The 18048-nt window shown below is 54.5% G+C and overlaps 7 protein-coding genes across 7 annotated transcripts; 4 read left to right on the forward strand and 3 right to left on the reverse strand.

The window, feature by feature from the left end:
* The first annotated feature begins 64 nt into the window (after positions 1-64).
* On the forward strand, positions 65-1952 carry L969DRAFT_167264 (uncharacterized protein). Its single transcript, XM_014715767.1, has 2 exons — positions 65-1013; positions 1066-1952. The coding sequence occupies exons 1-2, from the start codon at positions 189-191 to the stop codon at positions 1531-1533; spliced, it is 1293 nt and encodes a 430-aa protein (XP_014571253.1). The 5' UTR covers positions 65-188; the 3' UTR covers positions 1534-1952.
* L969DRAFT_42884 (uncharacterized protein) lies at positions 1595-3428 on the reverse strand (the record flags this gene model as incomplete). The annotated part of the gene is made up of 2 exons (XM_014715768.1): positions 1595-2433; positions 2480-3428. 2 exons carry the CDS (start codon positions 3426-3428, stop codon positions 1595-1597), a joined length of 1788 nt encoding a protein of 595 aa, XP_014571254.1.
* Positions 3429-3553: 125 nt separating this feature from the next.
* L969DRAFT_84532 (uncharacterized protein) lies at positions 3554-5455 on the forward strand. Its single transcript, XM_014715769.1, has 13 exons — positions 3554-3897; positions 3945-4000; positions 4054-4094; positions 4149-4266; positions 4319-4383; positions 4432-4604; positions 4664-4713; positions 4762-4907; positions 4961-5049; positions 5097-5162; positions 5213-5222; positions 5269-5326; positions 5396-5455. Exons 1-12 carry the CDS (start codon positions 3561-3563, stop codon positions 5321-5323), a joined length of 1206 nt encoding a protein of 401 aa, XP_014571255.1. The 5' UTR covers positions 3554-3560; the 3' UTR covers positions 5324-5326; positions 5396-5455.
* Positions 5456-5495: 40 nt separating this feature from the next.
* L969DRAFT_84535 (uncharacterized protein) lies at positions 5496-9187 on the forward strand. The gene is made up of 9 exons (XM_014715770.1): positions 5496-5650; positions 5702-5792; positions 5842-5981; positions 6028-6221; positions 6271-6400; positions 6450-6551; positions 6606-6711; positions 6768-8809; positions 8869-9187. The coding sequence occupies exons 1-9, from the start codon at positions 5618-5620 to the stop codon at positions 8977-8979; spliced, it is 2949 nt and encodes a 982-aa protein (XP_014571256.1). The 5' UTR covers positions 5496-5617; the 3' UTR covers positions 8980-9187.
* L969DRAFT_42355 (uncharacterized protein) lies at positions 9058-12955 on the reverse strand (the record flags this gene model as incomplete). Its single annotated transcript, XM_014715488.1, has 9 exons — positions 9058-9218; positions 9268-9400; positions 9449-9475; positions 9531-9583; positions 9730-10182; positions 10233-10296; positions 10348-11136; positions 11193-12243; positions 12291-12955. The coding sequence occupies 9 exons, from the start codon at positions 12953-12955 to the stop codon at positions 9058-9060; spliced, it is 3396 nt and encodes a 1131-aa protein (XP_014570974.1).
* A 132-nt stretch (positions 12956-13087) lies between these two features.
* On the forward strand, positions 13088-15109 carry L969DRAFT_69934 (glycoside hydrolase family 5 protein; the record flags this gene model as incomplete). The annotated part of the gene is made up of 6 exons (XM_014715771.1): positions 13088-13829; positions 13880-14342; positions 14398-14577; positions 14624-14872; positions 14919-15005; positions 15037-15109. The coding sequence occupies 6 exons, from the start codon at positions 13088-13090 to the stop codon at positions 15107-15109; spliced, it is 1794 nt and encodes a 597-aa protein (XP_014571257.1).
* An 84-nt stretch (positions 15110-15193) lies between these two features.
* L969DRAFT_21530 (uncharacterized protein) lies at positions 15194-18041 on the reverse strand (the record flags this gene model as incomplete). The annotated part of the gene is made up of 7 exons (XM_014714960.1): positions 17854-18041; positions 17760-17800; positions 17638-17710; positions 17484-17588; positions 16715-17433; positions 16229-16664; positions 15194-16173 (listed from the first exon to the last, which is right to left on the reverse strand). Exons 1-7 carry the CDS (start codon positions 17975-17977, stop codon positions 15194-15196), a joined length of 2478 nt encoding a protein of 825 aa, XP_014570446.1. The 5' UTR covers positions 17978-18041.
* Between the last annotated feature and the right edge of the window lie 7 nt (positions 18042-18048).

Below are 18048 nucleotides of genomic sequence, written 5' to 3' on the forward strand. Positions count from 1 at the left end.
GCAAGCAGACGAGTCTCTGTCACGTGATATATGCCCCAAGGCCCCAACTCCGCTTTTTCGGAGTGGCATTGCAGAGAGATCTGACATTGGGTCCGAGCTCAGCTCACTCGGCTCCGGAGTTGCCTGAGAAGTCACGACCGAAGGACGCTACAGCATCACGAGCAGTGTCCACGCAACCATAGACCAACATGGCAACCTCTGGCGGACCCCCAAAAGCTGCCAAAGATCTCATCGCAAGCGAGGGCATTGACCTTTTCAGACAGGAAGCACACCCGCTCCTCACTATACCCGGGCCTGTAGAGATCGCAGACAAAGTGCTGTTCGCCAATGCTCATAGCAGCGTCGGTCACACGACTGCCGCCTTTATCAACGTCTTCAGAGAGTGCATCGAGCTCACCCAAGCTCTGCTCGGCGCTCATCGTGCTCAGCCCTTCCTCGTGGCCGGTAGCGGAACGCTCGGCTGGGATATGGTCGCTGCCAATCTGATCGAACAGCAAGATAAAGCACTCGTGCTGTCCACTGGATATTTCTCTGACGCTTTTGCCGATGCACTGCGAGCTTATGGCGCCTCAGTCGATGTGCTCGCTACTCCTCTCGGCCATGCACCTGATCAGAGTCAGGTGCGCAAGGCCCTGCGATCGAATTCATACAAGATTTGTACCATCACCCACGTCGATACGTCTACTGGCGTACTGGCAGACATCAAGCAGCTCGCCAAGATCATCAAGACCATCTCGCCTGGTACCCTCGTCATCGTCGATGCTGTCTGCTCTGTGGCAAGCGAGGATATCCAGTTCGATGCATGGGGTCTGGACGTACTTCTCACTTCGAGTCAGAAAGGACTCGGCGTACCGCCCGGACTGAGCATCACTGTGGCTTCTCAGCAAGCTCTGCGCGCACTCGAGGAGCGAAAGACACCAGTGGCTGCCTACTTTGCCGATTGGCAGCGCTGGCTGCCCATCATGCGCGCTTACGCAGAGGGCCGACCGGCTTACTTTTCCACTCCGCCCACGGTCAGTATTGCAGCACCTTTTGGTTTCGATGCTGATACTGCTTCCCGCGCAGAACCTCATCTTTGCTCTACAAGCTTCCCTCAAGACCATCATGACCGAGACGCCTGATCTGGCGACCCGTCTTCGCCTCCATCGCGAGACGAGCTACTTTCTCAAATCCAGTCTGTCCTCGATTGGTCTGAAGCAGATCCCAGCACACTACAGCTGCTCAGCAAACGGAATGACGACGGTCTATCTGCCTGACAAGATCGCGCCTGCCGCTGTCATGGGCGCAATGGCCAAGCGCGGCATCGTCATCGCTGGCGGGCTGCACAAGGATGTCAAAGATCGTTATATCCGTATCGGCCATATGAATCTGACTGCTATCGATAACGAGCGTCAAGACATCGCCAGAGTCTTCGAAGCGCTCAAGTCGACTTTGGCAGAGCTGGGCTATACGCCTGCAGCCGTTCCAAAGTCCACTCAGACGTCACAATTCTCTCCCTCGCAAGCATCTGTATCCGCAAAATCACGTCTCTGAACGCACGACACCTCGCATTGTACTGCATCATTAGTAGAGCATGTCATGCAACGTCTGTTTCCTACAACATCAATGAAAGTGCAAAGCAGGTCATGAGCAATGTGAGACTTGCTGCGAGGTTCGGAGAGGATGATCGTTTGGCAAGCAAGACGTTGACATCTAACGAGTTGCAGTACACATTGCCGTATCTATCGTCAGCTTGCATGAGAGTCGACCGTGCATCGCCACCGGCTCGTTGAGGAGCGGGCAGAGCTTGCATGGCGCCATAGCTCCCTTCGGCGGTAATGCCGGGTAATGGACATGTCCAACCAAAGAGCGGAAACGGGCAGCTGGCTTGCACTAGCTCACAGACCGACAGACAGGGTAAGACCTCGCCATAAGGAAAAGGCTGAACGAGATCGAATCCTTGCAGCGTATCGTTCGTATCCGTAAGATTGGCCAAAGCTGCTGCAGACAGGAATGGCGTTCTGGAGATCGTCGGGGTAGTCCTGATGATGTAGGGCTGCGCCGTCTCGGGTATTGGCGCATCACTGTATGTCACGCCATCGACATAGCTTGTCTGAAACGTGATCTGACCGATCTGACCCTCGCTCGTATTGCTCACAGCCTGGGGTAAGAGGTCGGCAGGGATATCTGTGCATCGGGGCATCGTCGTACTGCAGAGCCAATTTCGATAGGCGAGCAAGCAATCGTCGCAATTCCGCACGAAAGAGTACATGCCTTGCGAGCTGATGTTGCAAGAGAAGGTGCTCAAGGTCGATTGGAAGCCCGCCAGGGAGGCATTGAGATTGCTCTCGTAGATTGTGAGCAGGTCCGAGGTCGGTAGCGTCGGAGGTGCCGGCACAGCATATGCCACAGCGGGACAGAACGGAGGACTGTCCACCAAGCGACAGTTGTTTCCTGCGCATAGCTCAGCATGAACTGCATCTCGATGAGATGACGATACCTTGCTTGGTCTGGAAATACTGAGTCTGGAACAGTCTGACGCCTGAAGTACCGTTGACAACCTGATCTGTCGATTGCAGTCCGACAATGGTGTAATTGGTTTCCGGCGCAAGGCCAGCAAGATTATACTGCGTCTTTGTGCCGTCCGTCCGAAGATTGAGCCCTTGAGCGCCTTCTCTGGCCGTCATCGTGACCACACCGCGCGTCGTACTCCCCAGAGAGACTTGGATGTCGCTCGCATTATTCACAGAAGCAGCTACAGATCGAAGATAGCATGCCGAATGTGCCAATGCTGGGTTGGGTGCTTGTGTGCTTGGCAAGAGGATAAGCTCATAGCTTGGCGTACCATCTGTCGAGGGGTAATAAGTTGGCGTCGTCATGATTGCACTGACATTGTCTGAGTCGGCATACTGGAAAGCTGCATAGCGATCGAGTAGATGCAAGGGCTCGCTGGTCGATACGCCTAGCTCGAAGCCCCAGCTCGTCGTAGTCGTGTCATTCACATAAGGCGCGTTCACAGTCAGCCACAAGCCAACATTGTTCGTGCCCGGCTGAACCACAGTCATGTTCGCAAAGCCAAGCGGTGCAGCGGAGACGACGCCTCGACCGTCTTCGGCTTGCTGGGCTGCAGCGGTCATTTGCGTTGCAGCAACGAGAACAGATGACGTTGCGAGTATGCCCGTGAGGTTGTATGCAGAGGTCATCACTGCTGCCGGAGCGCGACATATACTCAGCGTCACAAAGTAAGGCAACTTGGCAGAGCTCGTGCTGGGCTGATCGGCCACGGCCGGCACGTAAAAGTAAGCTGCATCGCCCGAGCTGACATTGAATTTTGTGAGCGATGGCAGATCGATTGAAAGCGTGCTGGTTTGCGCATGTGCATGATTAAGGTATGCGACTATCAGTGCAGCGTATATGAGCAATCTCCGTCTCCCTCGCCGGCGCTGCATCGAATCAACGACACGCTGCCAAGCGCTGAGCAGTCGCCTAATCGCGTACCATCTTGATGGTTTCAAATTATTCATCTGACGCTGTTGCTGCGACCCGAGCGAGACGGCCCTCGCAGCTCAGGATCAAGCAAGATGGCATACCCAGGGCAGCAGTATCAGCAGCAGCATCACAACGGTGGCTACCAGCAGCAGCAAGGAGGTTATGGCCAACAGCAAGGCTATGGCAACGGCTTCCCGCAGCCTCAGTACAACGTCGGCTCGGGAGGCTACGCACCACCCCAGCAGAGCTATGGCGGTCCACCGCCTCAGCAATATGGCCAGCAAGGGGGCGGACAGTATCCCACCGCTCCGCCGCAGTATGCACACATGCCAATGCATCAAGCTCCTCAAAATCAACCTGGTCCTCAGCAAGGTCGACCCTACTTTCAGTATTCCAATTGTAGTGGAAAGCGCAAGGGACTGCTCATAGGTCAGCATTGAGCGCAGCGATGTGATGTCAATCAGACAGAGATGCAGGCATCAACTACACTGGCAGTTCCAATGCGCTCAGAGGCTGCCACAACGATGCTCGCGTACGCCAATCTCCTGCTAGCTCTCAGACTGAGCTGAGGCATAGGGTCATAAGAACCTGCATCAGTTCCTCGTGTCCCGCTATAACTTCAATCCGTCGGTCATTCGCGCCTTGTGCTGACGCTAGCTCAGGACGAGATGGTCTGGCAGTGATGACATGGTCCTCATGCTCGACGATCCATCAATGCCCTATCAAGCTCAGCCGACGCGACAAAACATCATCCGCGCTATGCAGTGGCTTGTCAAAGATGCCCAGCCAAACGACTCTGTGCGCCGACCCCAGACTGTTCTGAGGGTCCTCATACTGACGAACGGCGCAGCTATTTTTCCACTACAGCGGGCACGGTGGCCAGACTGAGGATCTCGACGGCGATGAGGACGACGGGCGAGTGTACACCATTGCGTGCATAGGGTGTGCTGAGGTGTTACGCAGCTATGACGAGGTTATCTATCCGGTCGACTTCAAGCAGACTAGCCATATCGTCGACGACGACATGCATATGATAATGGTCCGCCCGCTGCCGCCCGGCTGTCGTCTCACCGCCATCTTCGACTCGTGTCACTCGGCCAGTGCGCTAGATCTGCCCTACATCTACTCTACACAAGGTCCGCATGCGTCGCGATCGCTCGTGGTGCAAGGCTAAACGAAGATCGTTGACGGACAGGCAAGATCAAGGAGCCGAATCTCTTGGCCGACGCCGGGCAAGGCGCAATGGTGAGGCTCGTATACGACTCCGTATTGGCAGAACTGACAGTGTCATAGTCGGCCGTGGGGAGCTACATGCGAGGTGATATGATCGGCGCAGTAACATCCATTGTCGGATTCGGCAAGCGGGCTATGAAGGGCAACTCGGCAGAAGAGCTCACCCGCAAGACCCGCACCGCTCCTTGCGATGCTATTTCCTGGTCGTACGTCCTGCTCTGATACGATCGAGACATGCCTCTCACGTCCGCAATGACAGAGGCTGCAAGGATTCCCAAACAAGCGCAGACGCGTCAGTCGCTGGCAACGCTACAGGAGCTATGAGCTACGCCTTCGTTGCTGCGCTCAGTGCGTCACTGCTACCTTGTCGCGCCTAGAGCTGACACCGCGCGCAGGCAAGTATCCCCAGCAGACCTATCTGCAGCTTCTCAATTCGATTAGAGACGAGCTTCGCGGCAAATGTGAGTCACTGCGCCCTTTTTCGCCCACAGACGAGCTGACATGCGTGCAGACGAACAAAAGTGCGGCACGTCTGGTTGCGTTTGGCTTTACTGACATGCGCTGCAGACCTCAATTGAGCTCTTCGCACGAGATGGACGTCAATCTCATGTTCATCATCTGATCTGTGAGTTGGCACGGCCAATCTCGCTGGTTGCTGGCCTCATCTCTCAGCTCATCACAATGACACAAACAGCCCACCCATCATCTCATATCTCTGCCTAGACATGCTTGTACTCGATCTGACTTTGCCCGCTAGTCGCGCTGGCTTTCGTCGCGTACATTGAATGACTAGCTTGCGCCCGGAGGTCCTTGGTCGTGCGACCTGAGATGTATCTCGTCCCCACCGTCATCGGTTGAACATCAGACATCAGACCGTCGGCGAGAAGCTCGAGCACGCCGGGCACGCTAGCTCAAGATGCCGCCCTCCGACATGCGCGGTCTCACGCAGGTCAGCAAGCTACGAGCAGGCTGCGACTGGGCTCATGACTGCGTTCGACAGTACATTGCCGACTTACGAGCTTGTCGAGTTCGTGAGCTCGAAGAGAAGCGGGTCAACAAGGAGATGGCACACATCCGGCAAAAGTTCAAAGGCGAGCTCGTCATGGGTCGTAGAGCCATACGGTCTCACGCGAGATGCAGAGGGCAATCTGGATGGCTACTCACGCAAGAAGTACCTCAGCAAGCTCATCTTCACGTACATACTCGGCTGGCCCGTCGATATTGGTCACATGGAGGCCATCAACCTCATCTCGTCTGCCAAATACAGCGAGAAACAGATTGTGCGTCCGAACGACACAGCTGATGTGGTTCTGACGAGGCATGTAGGGATACTTGGCGCTCACGCTACTCATGCACGGCGACTCTGATCTGGCTCGGCTGGTCATCAATTCGATACGCAAAGATCTGGATGACAATAATGAGATCTGCAATTGTTTAGCTTTGCAGGCTATAGCCAACGTAGGCGGAAAGGAGATGGCAGAATCCCTCGCAGAAGACGTGCACAGGTTACTGATTAGCCCGTGCGTACTTCATCCGTCCCTTGCCGCGCCATCAGCTGAGCAGGCGCAGAACATCGCAACCATTCGTGAAGAAGAAAGCTGCTCTGACCTTACTGCGACTGTATCGGAAGTATCCAGAAGTCATTCTTGCATCTACTTGGGCATTGCGTATCGTGTCCATCATGGACGACGAGGATCTGGCAAGTCCTCAACCTCATGCGAACATGCAATCCTGAAGGTCGCGCGCAGGGTGTTGCTGTCTCTGCGACAAGCCTGGTCATGACACTCGCACAAGATAATCTCGAAGCTTTCGCAATATGCTACCAAAAGGCAGTGGGCAGGCTACACAAGGCTCGCGATTCACCCCACAGCCCGCGGACGCGCTGACTGTGCTCTGCTTGACAGATCGTCATTCAGAAGGACTACTCTTCCGACTATCTGTATTACAAAGTGCCAATACCCTGGTTACAAGTCAAACTCCTACGTCTGCTGCAATACTACCCACCAACCGGTGCGCTGACATCTCAAATGAGCCGTTCGAGGCTCATCATGCGGGCTGGGGCACAGATGATCCGAATCTGCAGGCTAGCATACAAGCTGTCCTGCAGACTATCATCGATGACTCGCAGGAGACTCCCAAGAATGTGCAGCACAACAATGCTCAGAATGCCGTGCTCTTCGAGGCTATCAACCTGGCCATCCACCTTGATAGCGAGTCAAGCATCGTCAATGATGCTTCAGTCCTGCTTGGCAAATTCATATTAAGCAAGGAGACCAATGTTCGCTACCTTGGTCTCGATACAATGGCGCACCTCGCCGCACGCTCGGAATCACTATCCGCGCTCAAAAAGCACCAAGATACAGTCATACTCAGCTTGCGCGACAAGGACATCAGCGTCCGGCGGAGGGGCCTTGATCTGCTCTATAGTATGTGCGATACAACAAACTCGAAAATCATCGTTGGCGAGCTGCTGCGGTATCTACACGTCGCTGATTATGCCCTTCGCGAAGAATTAGTACTCAAGATCGCTATCCTGACCGAGAAGTTTGCTACCGAATATGTTTGGTACATCGATACGATACTTAGGCTCATGGCGATTGCTGGAGATCATGTCGGCGACGAAGTGTGGTATCGTGTAGTCCAGATCGTCACCAACACAGAAGAACTTCAGCAGTACGCCGCCGGCAGAGTCTTTGAGCATCTTCGAAGTCCGACATGTCACGAGAATCTCGTCAAAGTGGGCGCCTATGTTTTGGGCGAGTATGGACATTTGATAGCAGACGAGGAGGGGCACTCACCCATCGAGCAATTCCAAGTCGTCTATTCAAAGTCAACAGTTTGCTCTTCGCCAACGCGTGCACTGCTCCTTACAACGTACTGCAAATGGCTCAACCTGTTTCCAGAGATCAGAAGCCAGCTCGTCGCCGTACTCGAGAAGTATACGCATGTGCTCGACGCGGAGCTGCAACAACGCGCTTGCGAATACTTAGTCGTCTCGAAGAACGAAGAACTTCTTGCTCTACTCTGCGACGAGATGCCACCTTTCCCAGAGCGAGAGAGTGCCCTCATGAATCGTATCTTAGCAAAGGGAGGTGATGCGAGCGATCGACGGACATGGCATATAGGTAGCAAGGACATCAACCAGACAAAGGATGAAGAGCGATATCAAGGCTTGACGACGAGACGCAAGACCATTGATGGCGCCGCAAGTACTGCCAACGGAGCAACAGCCGCAGTCGCAGCAACGAGCGTTGACGACACGATGGCAGGGTTGGCTGGCCTCGACTTGACTCAGCCTTCTTCGACTACAAACGGCGAGACGCCGAGAGTGGAAGCTGTGCCGCTCGTCACGAAGCACGCCGACATCAATGGCAATGGCGCGTCAAATCCGTCTGCGATTCAGCCGCCAGTAAGGGCAAAGACGATGGCCATCGAAGGCGAGGACAATTATGCGCATGGCAGTGCAAAGGCATTTGAGCGTTTGACATACTCACCAGAGGGCATTCTGTACGATGATGGACAACTACAGGTCGGCATCAAGACCGAATATCATGCCAGTCAAGGCAGGATAGCACTTTACTTTGGCAATCGCATCACGGCTGCCTTTACCTCGTTCACCGTCGCGATTGACAATCAGCAGCCCGAAGCACTCGGGCTGACCATTCCGAAGATGCCGGCCAGCGTGCTTGAGGGCATGACGCAAGTTCAGCATGTGATCCAAATCGAATGCAAAGCCGTCTTCACTAAAGCGCCCCTCCTGCGCATCTCATACCTCGCAGGGTCGCTACAGACACTGACATTGCGCATACCGCTTGTGCTCAGCAAGTTCATTGAACCCGTCGAACTTGCGAGTACGCAGTTCTTTGACCGTTGGCGGCAGATCGGCGCCGCTCCCTTGGAAGCACAGAGAATCTTCAGCTTCAAAACTGATAGCAAAGGCAAGGCGGACGTTGCTAGGAATCGAAAAGTCGTGGGCGGCAACCGCTTCGGCTTGCTCAATGGTATCGATCCGAATCCAAGCAATCTTGTGGGCGCAGGTGTTCTGCATTGTGGGACGGTCGGGAAAGTAGGCTGCTTGCTTCGCCTCGAGCCCAATCAAGAGTCCAAGGTGCGCCTGTGCCGATATTCAGAACTGAAGTGTGAGCTGACCTCAACATCTTGACGCAGCTCTGTCGCATCACTATCCGCACGACCAACGCAGAAGTCTCATCAGAGCTGCTCGAGATCATCTGCACACCGCTTCAAAATCCATCTCCATCGAGGACGTCGACCGCTTGAACAATTGTTCATCTGATGTATTGAAAGTACAAAGACAACATGCACATGAAACTTGCAGCGTCGCGTCTATAGTGATCCTCAAGAAGGTAGCCAGGTGACATTCTTCATCAGGTCGAAGCTTTCGTACGGGACCGAGCCAGACGTCAATTTGGGCACGAATCTCTGGGCCTCTGACCACCGCTGAAAGACTCTCCGCCAATAGCAATCGTTCGCAGCAGGCGAGAGATATCGCCGAAAGACTGCGTGCAGCTTCAGCACCACGTGGGCTTTGAGACGAAGGCGACGCACGTGTGTACGACCGATGAGCGATTTCCTCCGTCGTTCTGTCGTCTGCGATAAGCATCTGCATACGATCCGGTAGCGCGGTCCAGTCGCTGCCTTCGATCTCGATAACGTTTTGCGAAGGAGAGCCAGGCGATGACTGTGCGTTCAGTCAACACATACATAGTCTTGAGCAGCTGCTACGAACATCTAGTAGCGGATGGAAATGCTGTATCTATTGACCTCGGACGCTCAGCACACGTGGCATAGCTGGACTGAGGCAGGCCCACAAAGTCGAGCTTGCGCATGATAGAGACCGATCGACAGAGCAACAAATACCTGTCTAGCATGGTCAGCAGCTCATCTTTCCGCAAGCTCGGTCTTCGCACTTCAGTCTGCCTGAACGTGAGCATACGAGTCTGTGACGAAAGACGAAACTCACCTGCCACTGTACGCCTTCAACCTGCAGACGGAGCTTGTCAGCCAAACAGACAATGCCGGCAATGGACACGCACCCCTCTGTGTGTATTAGATAGCGATGTGCGCAAGTTTGCTTGGGATTGAGGATGCCTTTGGGGCCCTTCAGCCAGTCGACGATAGCGATATCCGCCCAACCATATGGCCGCGAGTTGTTTACCAAGCTCTGCCGATCTCTGAGACCCAGAGAAGCGCCTCGCCAGAAAGCGGTTGGCTTCTTGTGCTTCCATGACGCATGCGTCTCACTTTCGAGCGTCTGGTCGTAGTCGTGAATGTACGAGCCGACGCGTATCGCTTCCGGCCAGCCGTAGAAGCCAAAGTCGGGCATGAGCCACAGTAACTCTTCCGATGGGCGACGCCCAAGTACTAGCATCGGTACGCCTGGCTTGCTGTTGCCAGTGTCATCCAGATGCAGTAAGAGTTCCACATCAGGTATTGGCTCGACTGAACTCAGTATCGCCTCATCTGCAGGATCGGCATGAGGAGACACCAGAGAAGCTATCTGATCTACGCACGAATCAATGCGATCGCAGCTTCGACTCGCGTTGTAGTGACCGGTCTGAAGTGCTTGATATACAGCTGCATACATACATCAGCCTTGTGTTCGCACGTTTGTCGCGCGATGTATACTCTGTTTCGCTTGATGAGGATGCGTGCGTGGGAGGCGACCGTGCCACGATCGATTTGAGAACGATGTATACCGCCCCGGGCGTTCCACCAAGAAGCAGCGCGATCCGCTTCGTGAAACAGGCCCGGGAAGAACTCGTCGCATTGCGCGCTGGTCAAATGCCGATCGAACGCAAAGTCGTAGAAGCGTTCCTCATCGTCTTCGTCGTCGCTGCGTGCTTGTACGATGACTTTTTGTAGATGTGAAGGAGGACTGGCGCTCGCGATCGAATAATCTCGCATGTCCTCATTAGTGAGCCGGCTTGCAAAGACGACGCCGGGATCTCGATCGCTCGTGTACACTATCTCCGCTGGCTGCCAACTGTCCTGCGCAAACTCTGCGCAAGGCCCGGCGCATTGGATGGTCTTGCGGTCCAGGTTGACGGTCTGCAAATTGCAGACTGAAGGAGACTCGAACAGGCCAAAGCTGATATTGCTATGTCGGGCGGCAGGTTGAGCACAGTAGTCTGTCCTGCTGATTCCATCTCTGAGGTGAGGACTGCGTATGCCAGTCGAAGGCAACAGACGCTGGTGTCTCCTGCTGGCTCGCAGCGCACTATGTCGGTAGCGCTTATAGGGTGCCTCGAGTGGAATGGCAACGAGGCCAATAAAGACTAGCACAGCCACTCCTGCAGCGACTCTGTGGGCCGGACTTGACCTGCTTGTCAAGCTGACCATCCTCGAGCGAGCTGCTGGGATACCGAGGACGAGAGCGATAGTGTCGCAGCCAGGAGCATGGCGTTTCGGCTCGGCCTCGACTCGAAAAGTGGTCCGTGCTTTCGCTCTTAATGCATTCTGAGCGAGCCTACAGCTATCTGCTCGTCTTCTCGACGGATAAGCCGGTTCAGCGGTCGCCATGGCTCAGTGCCTGGCACGAAACGGGCTCGGGCAAGTCGAAAGGACCAGTAGCCAAGTCGCTCAAAAAACATCGAGATCGCCATGATGTAGCATGCTCGAAAAGCTTGCCACTTATGCATCTGAATGCCGTAGTCCTGTGCGTCGAACAAACAAGGATGCCGGTCTTGCAGTGTCGCGCGTTCCTCCGTGCTGAGAAAGCTTTGATACCAGTGCGCCTGCTGTCGCCGGAGTGCGCTGACGCACCCCGCCATGAAGCCAGTCGGCTGTGACCTGAAGAGCGATGAGAAGGCTCCAATGTTGTTGCAGTCCCATCGGCGTTCGGCCTGTGACCCCACGAGGACAGCCGCTTCCGCATTCAGTGCGAATAAGATGTCAATGAAAGCCAGTGGCGAATGGCAATTGATTTTCGTCTGGACGACGGCTTGACCGTCTCTCGGAGAAGTGCAAGCATAATTTGGCTTCACATCTGGATCTGCAAGCTGCAGAGCGAGCTCGACAGGCGGTGCAAGATCCAGTCGCTTTACGGACTCAATGATACAGTCCCTTGCCATGAGGTCGAGCGATGTGGCAGACTGCCAGAAGACGTTTGCAGCCTTGCCGCCTTCTTGAGCTCCGGTGATCTGTCGATCGACCGCTTCCGCATGTGGCTCAGGGCGCGGATAGACATAGAGCTTCTTGCTGAAATGCAGTTTTGCAGCTTGCCAGGAGATTCGCGGTGTGGTGAGCAACAGATCGAGCGGTGCGGAGATGATCGCTCGCGAGAGGCTGGAGACGGTGAGCGGCAAGCCTTGACCTTTGAGCGAGGCATACAGCTTCTTCTGTTTGTCTGCGGTGAGCAAGACGAGCCTGATATCGTAATCTGCTTCATCCGGTAGAGCCGTAGCCAGACTGATGCTGTTGCGACATGCAAGCGGATCGCGAACGCTGCAGCGATAGTAGCCCGATCGATCATTGAATGGCGATACAAAGAAGGCACGAGGAAACGTCCACTGATGCTCGTATCTGCCAAGCGCGTCAAATTGATACTCAGACGGCCAAGCTTGACGTACCCTCTGCTTATCTGAACATCCTCTTCGACACCGATCCTGAGCACGTAGAGATGCCGTTCGCCAAAAGTGTTATGTACTTCCAGCACAACAACCGCGAGCTCTTCGGGCTTTGCCGGATCGCAGGAGCGACGATAGCAGTAGTAGGTCGTCAAGGGATTGATATCGTCCAATGCTAAAAAAGAAGGCATTGTGACCATATAGATCACTTCCAATTCGCTCGTCACTACATCGTGCGTAGCTAGTTCGTCCAGCAAGCGCGCTTTGATGCCTTGCTCAGCATCCGCCCTGCTATCCTGCAGCGAGCGCAAGTAGCCAGATGGCTTGAGCTTTGTCAATGCAAAGCCAGTCTTCTCGCCCCATCTGAATAAGCGAGGCTCGAGATCCAATTCGCCCGACTCGAGCGCATCGAGATCGAGGCCAAGATACGTGATCGTGTAAGAGAACTGATGAGTCGATGGCCTGGGAAGGAAGCGCGCGTGTGCCGTCTTGCATTTGAGTACATGCGCCTTTGTTCTCGCTGGCTTATCGTTGCTCGAACGAGTCACGTCGTACAATTTGAGACTGACGAGCAGCAGCAAGGGTGGCAGGAGGATGTCGAGCCAAGTGAAGCTGCTCGCGAGTGGTAAGAGCGGCGCCAAAATTGCGCCGTCTAACGATGCGTTCATCGAGCTTGCTGTGCTGTCATTGCTCTTCTTTGCGACGGTGCCTTGTGCTGACGACGAGTGACAAGTTGCGGGCACGTGACCGATGTCAAAGTGCCGCGTCGCCCTGCGAGCGGTCGCAGCGGCGAGAAGGAGATGCGAGCGCGGGCGCTGCTCGGCGTGCTAATAGTAGCGAGAGTCGTAGCAGAGCATGGTGACACGGTCGCCCATCGACAAAATGTGTCTTCCTTGCCGCGCTTCGACAGAGCGAGATATCAGATCCTTCTGGGCAGCACGGCTGGCCGAGTCAGGGATAACCTTCTATCTGCGCTCGGTATAGCCAATGCAACATCACCAGAGGACCTCAATCTTATTGCAGTGGCTAATGCGAGTGCGTCAGATCGGCGTCAAGCCGCTACTGGCTCTGTCGCGCTGGAAGCAAGCGCGAGCTCAGTGACAGATCTAGGCGATTTGTTACCCACCGAGAGCCTCGATGGACGTGTGGCAGTCAAAGCAGCACACTCGAGCTCACATCAGATAGTTCTCTCGCAGCCCAAGAAGACTGCGAATCCAAGTGCCAGAAAGGCAGATAGAAAAGCGCAGCCCGTCACTGTTACGCGTACCTCCACGAGCACTCTCCATTCGACGAGTACCATCACTATACATGTCACAAGCACAAAGACCAAACATAAGCACAAGCACGCTACCACAGCAACTTCATCGAGCAAGCAGACCCCATCCGCAACGTCGCGTCCTGCTTCTTGCCACAAACTCTTGTCTGCCACTAGTACTGTCTATGGCACGGGTGATCTGCCAAAGCCAACGAGCTTTGTCCAGAAAGAACAAGACTCTAGCCGGCTAACGCTCGACGGCAATACCTACCGTATGATGGGAGCAAGTGCGTGAAAACAGCCGGCACACGCAGTTCAGTGTTGATGTGCTTTGCAGATATATACTGGCTAGGACTCGAAGAGAACGTTCAGCCATCGCCTTCTTATCCTGATCGATCAAGGGTGCTCCAAGCCATGGCCATCATGGTCGCTATGGGCGGCAACACCATTCGCGCAGCGACGTTGGGAATCTCGTCCGGTCACCCGCTGACCGCACAGCCCGAAATGGGCTCATGGAATGAGGACGCCTACGAAGCCATCGACTATGCCATATATGCTGCTGGCCAGTACGGCATCAGACTTGTCATCCCTCTCACGGACAACTACCAATACTATCATGGAGGCAAATATGACTTTATAGATTGGGAGACTGGCAGCACGAGCAATAGCTGGGCTTTTTATACGGATAGCAGCGTCATAGCTGCATATAAAGCCTGGATCAAGGAGCATCTGCACCACGTCAACCGCTACACAGGCGTCGCGCTCAAGGACGATCCGGCAATCCTGGCTTGGGAGACGGGGTACGTCCGGACGCGTACCGCGCAGCATGGGCTGACAGATGCTTGCGATAAACAGGAACGAGCTGGGAGCATATATGAATGCGCAAGGCGCTCCACCGGCAGCATGGACACAAGCGATTGCGCGATATATCAAGAGCATCGATAAGCACCACCTTGTCATCGATGGCAGTGACGGTCTTGTCAATGCAGACGGCAGCAGCATACCAGGTCTAAGTATCTCAGAGATCGACATTGTGTACGTTCGAACCTCAGCGCTTAAACGTGGCTGACGTGTCGCGCAGGTCGGATCATTTGTATCCGCTCAATGTCAATCTGTTTGAAACGGATGTAGCTGCCGCAGTCACAGCGCAGAAAGCGATGCTTTTCGGCGAATACGATTGGACCGGACAACACGGCGGCGATGATCTAGGCAGCTTTATCGACGCAATCGAAGCCAAGAAATACTCGAGCGAGCTCATGTGGAGCATCTTTGGCTTCGACGGTCAATGCTGCAATTACGTTAGGCATGGCGACAATTATTCGCTTTACTAGTGAGCACTGCTCTGTCCGACCTTCGCAAAGCTAACGCGCAGCAAGCCCGAACGGCGGCGACGGTGACATGCAGGCGCGCGCACTTCAGCTTTCTCAGCACTGGTCAAAGCAAGTTCCTTTTGCACATGATCCGTCTCTCTCAAACTAATGTATCTGTTGTCAGGATGACCGGCCGGCCGATCCCAGAAAGTCTTGTCGCAGCCGCCTGCCCTCAGCCAGACTTGCCTGGAACCTAGACATCAGGTTTCTCGTGTTTGTTGTATGTGTGCATTAGGAGTTCATACATCATGTTCTGTCTTCAATGTCCATAGAAAGCTTGTTCAAGCCTCGTATAGTACGGCCGCTTTCAGCTCAGGCGGATCGTCGCCAGTCTCTTCGGCATACCGCTCAGATTCGCGGTTCTTGTGCTGCCAGCCCGCGACGAGGATATTGCTGTTGGGACCGAGCTTTTGTGGCGAAAAGGATTGTGTTGCTCGCACAGCATGAATGGCAAGATCGTAACGACCCACACCGTTGACGCGCAGCATTGAGAATGGACTCGTTGTCGTGCCCTTTTCCATATATCCGAGTACGGTGAAGCGTGAGTGATGGGGTGAAGAGGATCGACCTGAGATGAGTGCTCTGACTGCGTTGGGATAGCCGTGGAATGAAACGATGACAGGCTTGTCTGCTGTGAAGATAGACTCGAATGCGTGCTGATCTAGCGCATGTGGGTGCTCGCCAGGTTCGGCCAGAACGAGCAAGTCGACGACATTGACGACTCGTACACGGATCTCTGGCGCTTCCTTCTTGAGTAGAGTGACAGCGGCGACGACCTCTGTTGTGACCTCGACGCCGATACCACACAAGACAACATCGGGATCCTTGCCGTCGTCTGTGGAGTGCTTGCCCCATACAGAGATACCGGCGACGCAGTGCTTCTCGGTCTCTTCGATCGTCAGGAAGTTATGCCCGGGTGTTTTGGAGCCTACGATCAGATTCACATAGTTCTTCGAGCGAAGGCAGTGATTGATGACAGAGACGGCAGAATTGCCGTCAGGTGGCAGGTAGACCCGGGCGATTGCCTGTGGCAGGTCGAGGAATACATCGATCAAGCCTGGCTGCTGATGCGAGTAGCCGTTGTGCTCCTGACGCCAGAGTGTCGATGTCTCGATGTAATTGAGCGAAGCATTCGGGGAGCGCCAGCCGGATTCTTGAGCGACTTTGATGAACTTGACGTATTGAATGAGCATTGTATCGATGATCATCAAGAATGCCTCATAGGAAGGGAACAAACCAGTTCGGCCTGTGAGAGTGTAGCCTGGGAATGAGACGCAGTCAGCGAGATGCCAAATCAGTAAGCTCACTGCACATACCTTGACAGAAAGCCTGCAGCATGTTCTCGCTGAGCACCTCGATGACGCGACCGCCTCGGTTGGCTGTCTCGGGGTCCCACTGCATGTTCCGATTCGTCTTTTCGAGCACCGAGTTGAGTTTATTGGAAGCCAGCTCATCAGGCGAGAAGATTCGGAAGTCTTTCGGGTTCTTCTCGATAACGACCTCCAAATATTTCGCAATGGCTTTCATTGGGCTGATTTCTTCGCTAAGCTTGTCGCTTGCAAATGCTTTCCAATCAGCTGGCAAATCGAGCGGCCTGTAGTTGTTCCATGCGTCTTTGATGAGGCCCAAGCGACGTCCTTCGTCCTTCGGCACAAGCTCGAGCACCTCGGGCCGGATGATGTTGGATTTTGATTCGTCAAATAAGGATTCGGGGTGATAGCTCGATAGCCATTTCTTCAGCATCTCAAATTGCTAAACCGACGACAGATCAGCACTAGCAAGTCTCAAGCAAGGGAGCTGACCTCGTCATCGCTTGCGCACTTGGGCAGAGGGATCTGGTGTGACCTGAACGAGTTGACCATTGGCATACCATCGACCTTGAGTGGGCCTGTCCAGCCTTTGGGGGAGCGCAAGACGATCATGGGCCATCGCGGCTTTGTCATAGGCTTGCCCGAGCGAGCAGCCGTCTGGATCTTCTTGATCTCGGCGTAACACCATTGCATAGCAGCCCACATGTCGACTTGAATCTTGATATCACTCTGACGGCCGGGATTGGTGACATCTTCGTATTCAACGATAGCACACTGATATCCGTAGCCTGTGAAAAGCGCAAGAACTTCGTTGTCGTCCATCGTGCCAAAGAGCGTGCGCTCAGAGATCTTGAAGCCGTTGACGTGTAGGATCGGGATGACAGCTCCAGACTCGGCGGGATCGATGAATTTGTGGCAATGCCAGCTCGTCGCGGTGGTAGCAGTCTCTGCCTCGCCATCGCCTACAACTACGACGGAAATGAGGTCAGGGTTATCCATGACGGAGCCATATGCGACTCCAAGCGCATAGCCTAGCTCGCCACCTTCGTGAATAGCGCCAGGTGTGTCAGCGTTAACGTGCGAAGGTATGCCACCTGGCCAGCTGAATGCACGAATGAAGGTGTTGAAGCCCGTCTTGTCAAGCGAATATTGCGGATAGAAACGTGTCATGCTGCCTTCGAGGTAAACGCCAGCCAGAATTGCCGGTGCGCCTGATCATGATGAATGAGGTCCGTGACGAGCACACGAAGAAGCGACTGACCATGTCCCGGGCCGGTTATCATGAGGAAGCGCGAATCTTGCTCTTTCTGTATGAGCAGATTGGTGTGCGCCCAGACGAGTGCGAGGCCTGGGCATGTGCCAAAATCTGACTTGTCTGATCAGTACGAGCCAAGCGGTCATGTAAACTCGCGCACGTCCGAGCAAGCGACGCTTGACATCCCTCTTTTCGAGGGTAGACGGATCGACAGCCGAACGATTGAGAAAGATCTGCTCAAGCATTTGAGCTCAACTAAAGATAATCCAGGCTGTATCTTGCCTGCGAGACAGCCATGAAGTTGCATGCCCGCTGAAAGGTCTCTGCAGGCACATATGGTAAGCTCTGCGGGCGTAGCAAGATGGGGGCAGCGTACCGAGGCTCTCGAGCTCTTTCTCAGTGGGTCCAAGCTTCTGCGTGTCGAGCTTGATGCCGAGAATAGACTTGAGATCTGGAAGGGAGGATGACTTTGGCTCTGTTGAGCCTTCTGCGTGGCCCATCTTGATATCTTGCTATCGACTTCGGAGGCCTCGGCGATACAGCTGGAGAGACGCGACCCACAAGTACGTCA

Source organism: Mixia osmundae, assembly GCF_000708205.1.
Source record: "Mixia osmundae IAM 14324 unplaced genomic scaffold scaffold_1, whole genome shotgun sequence".
NCBI lineage: Eukaryota > Fungi > Basidiomycota > Mixiomycetes > Mixiales > Mixiaceae > Mixia > Mixia osmundae.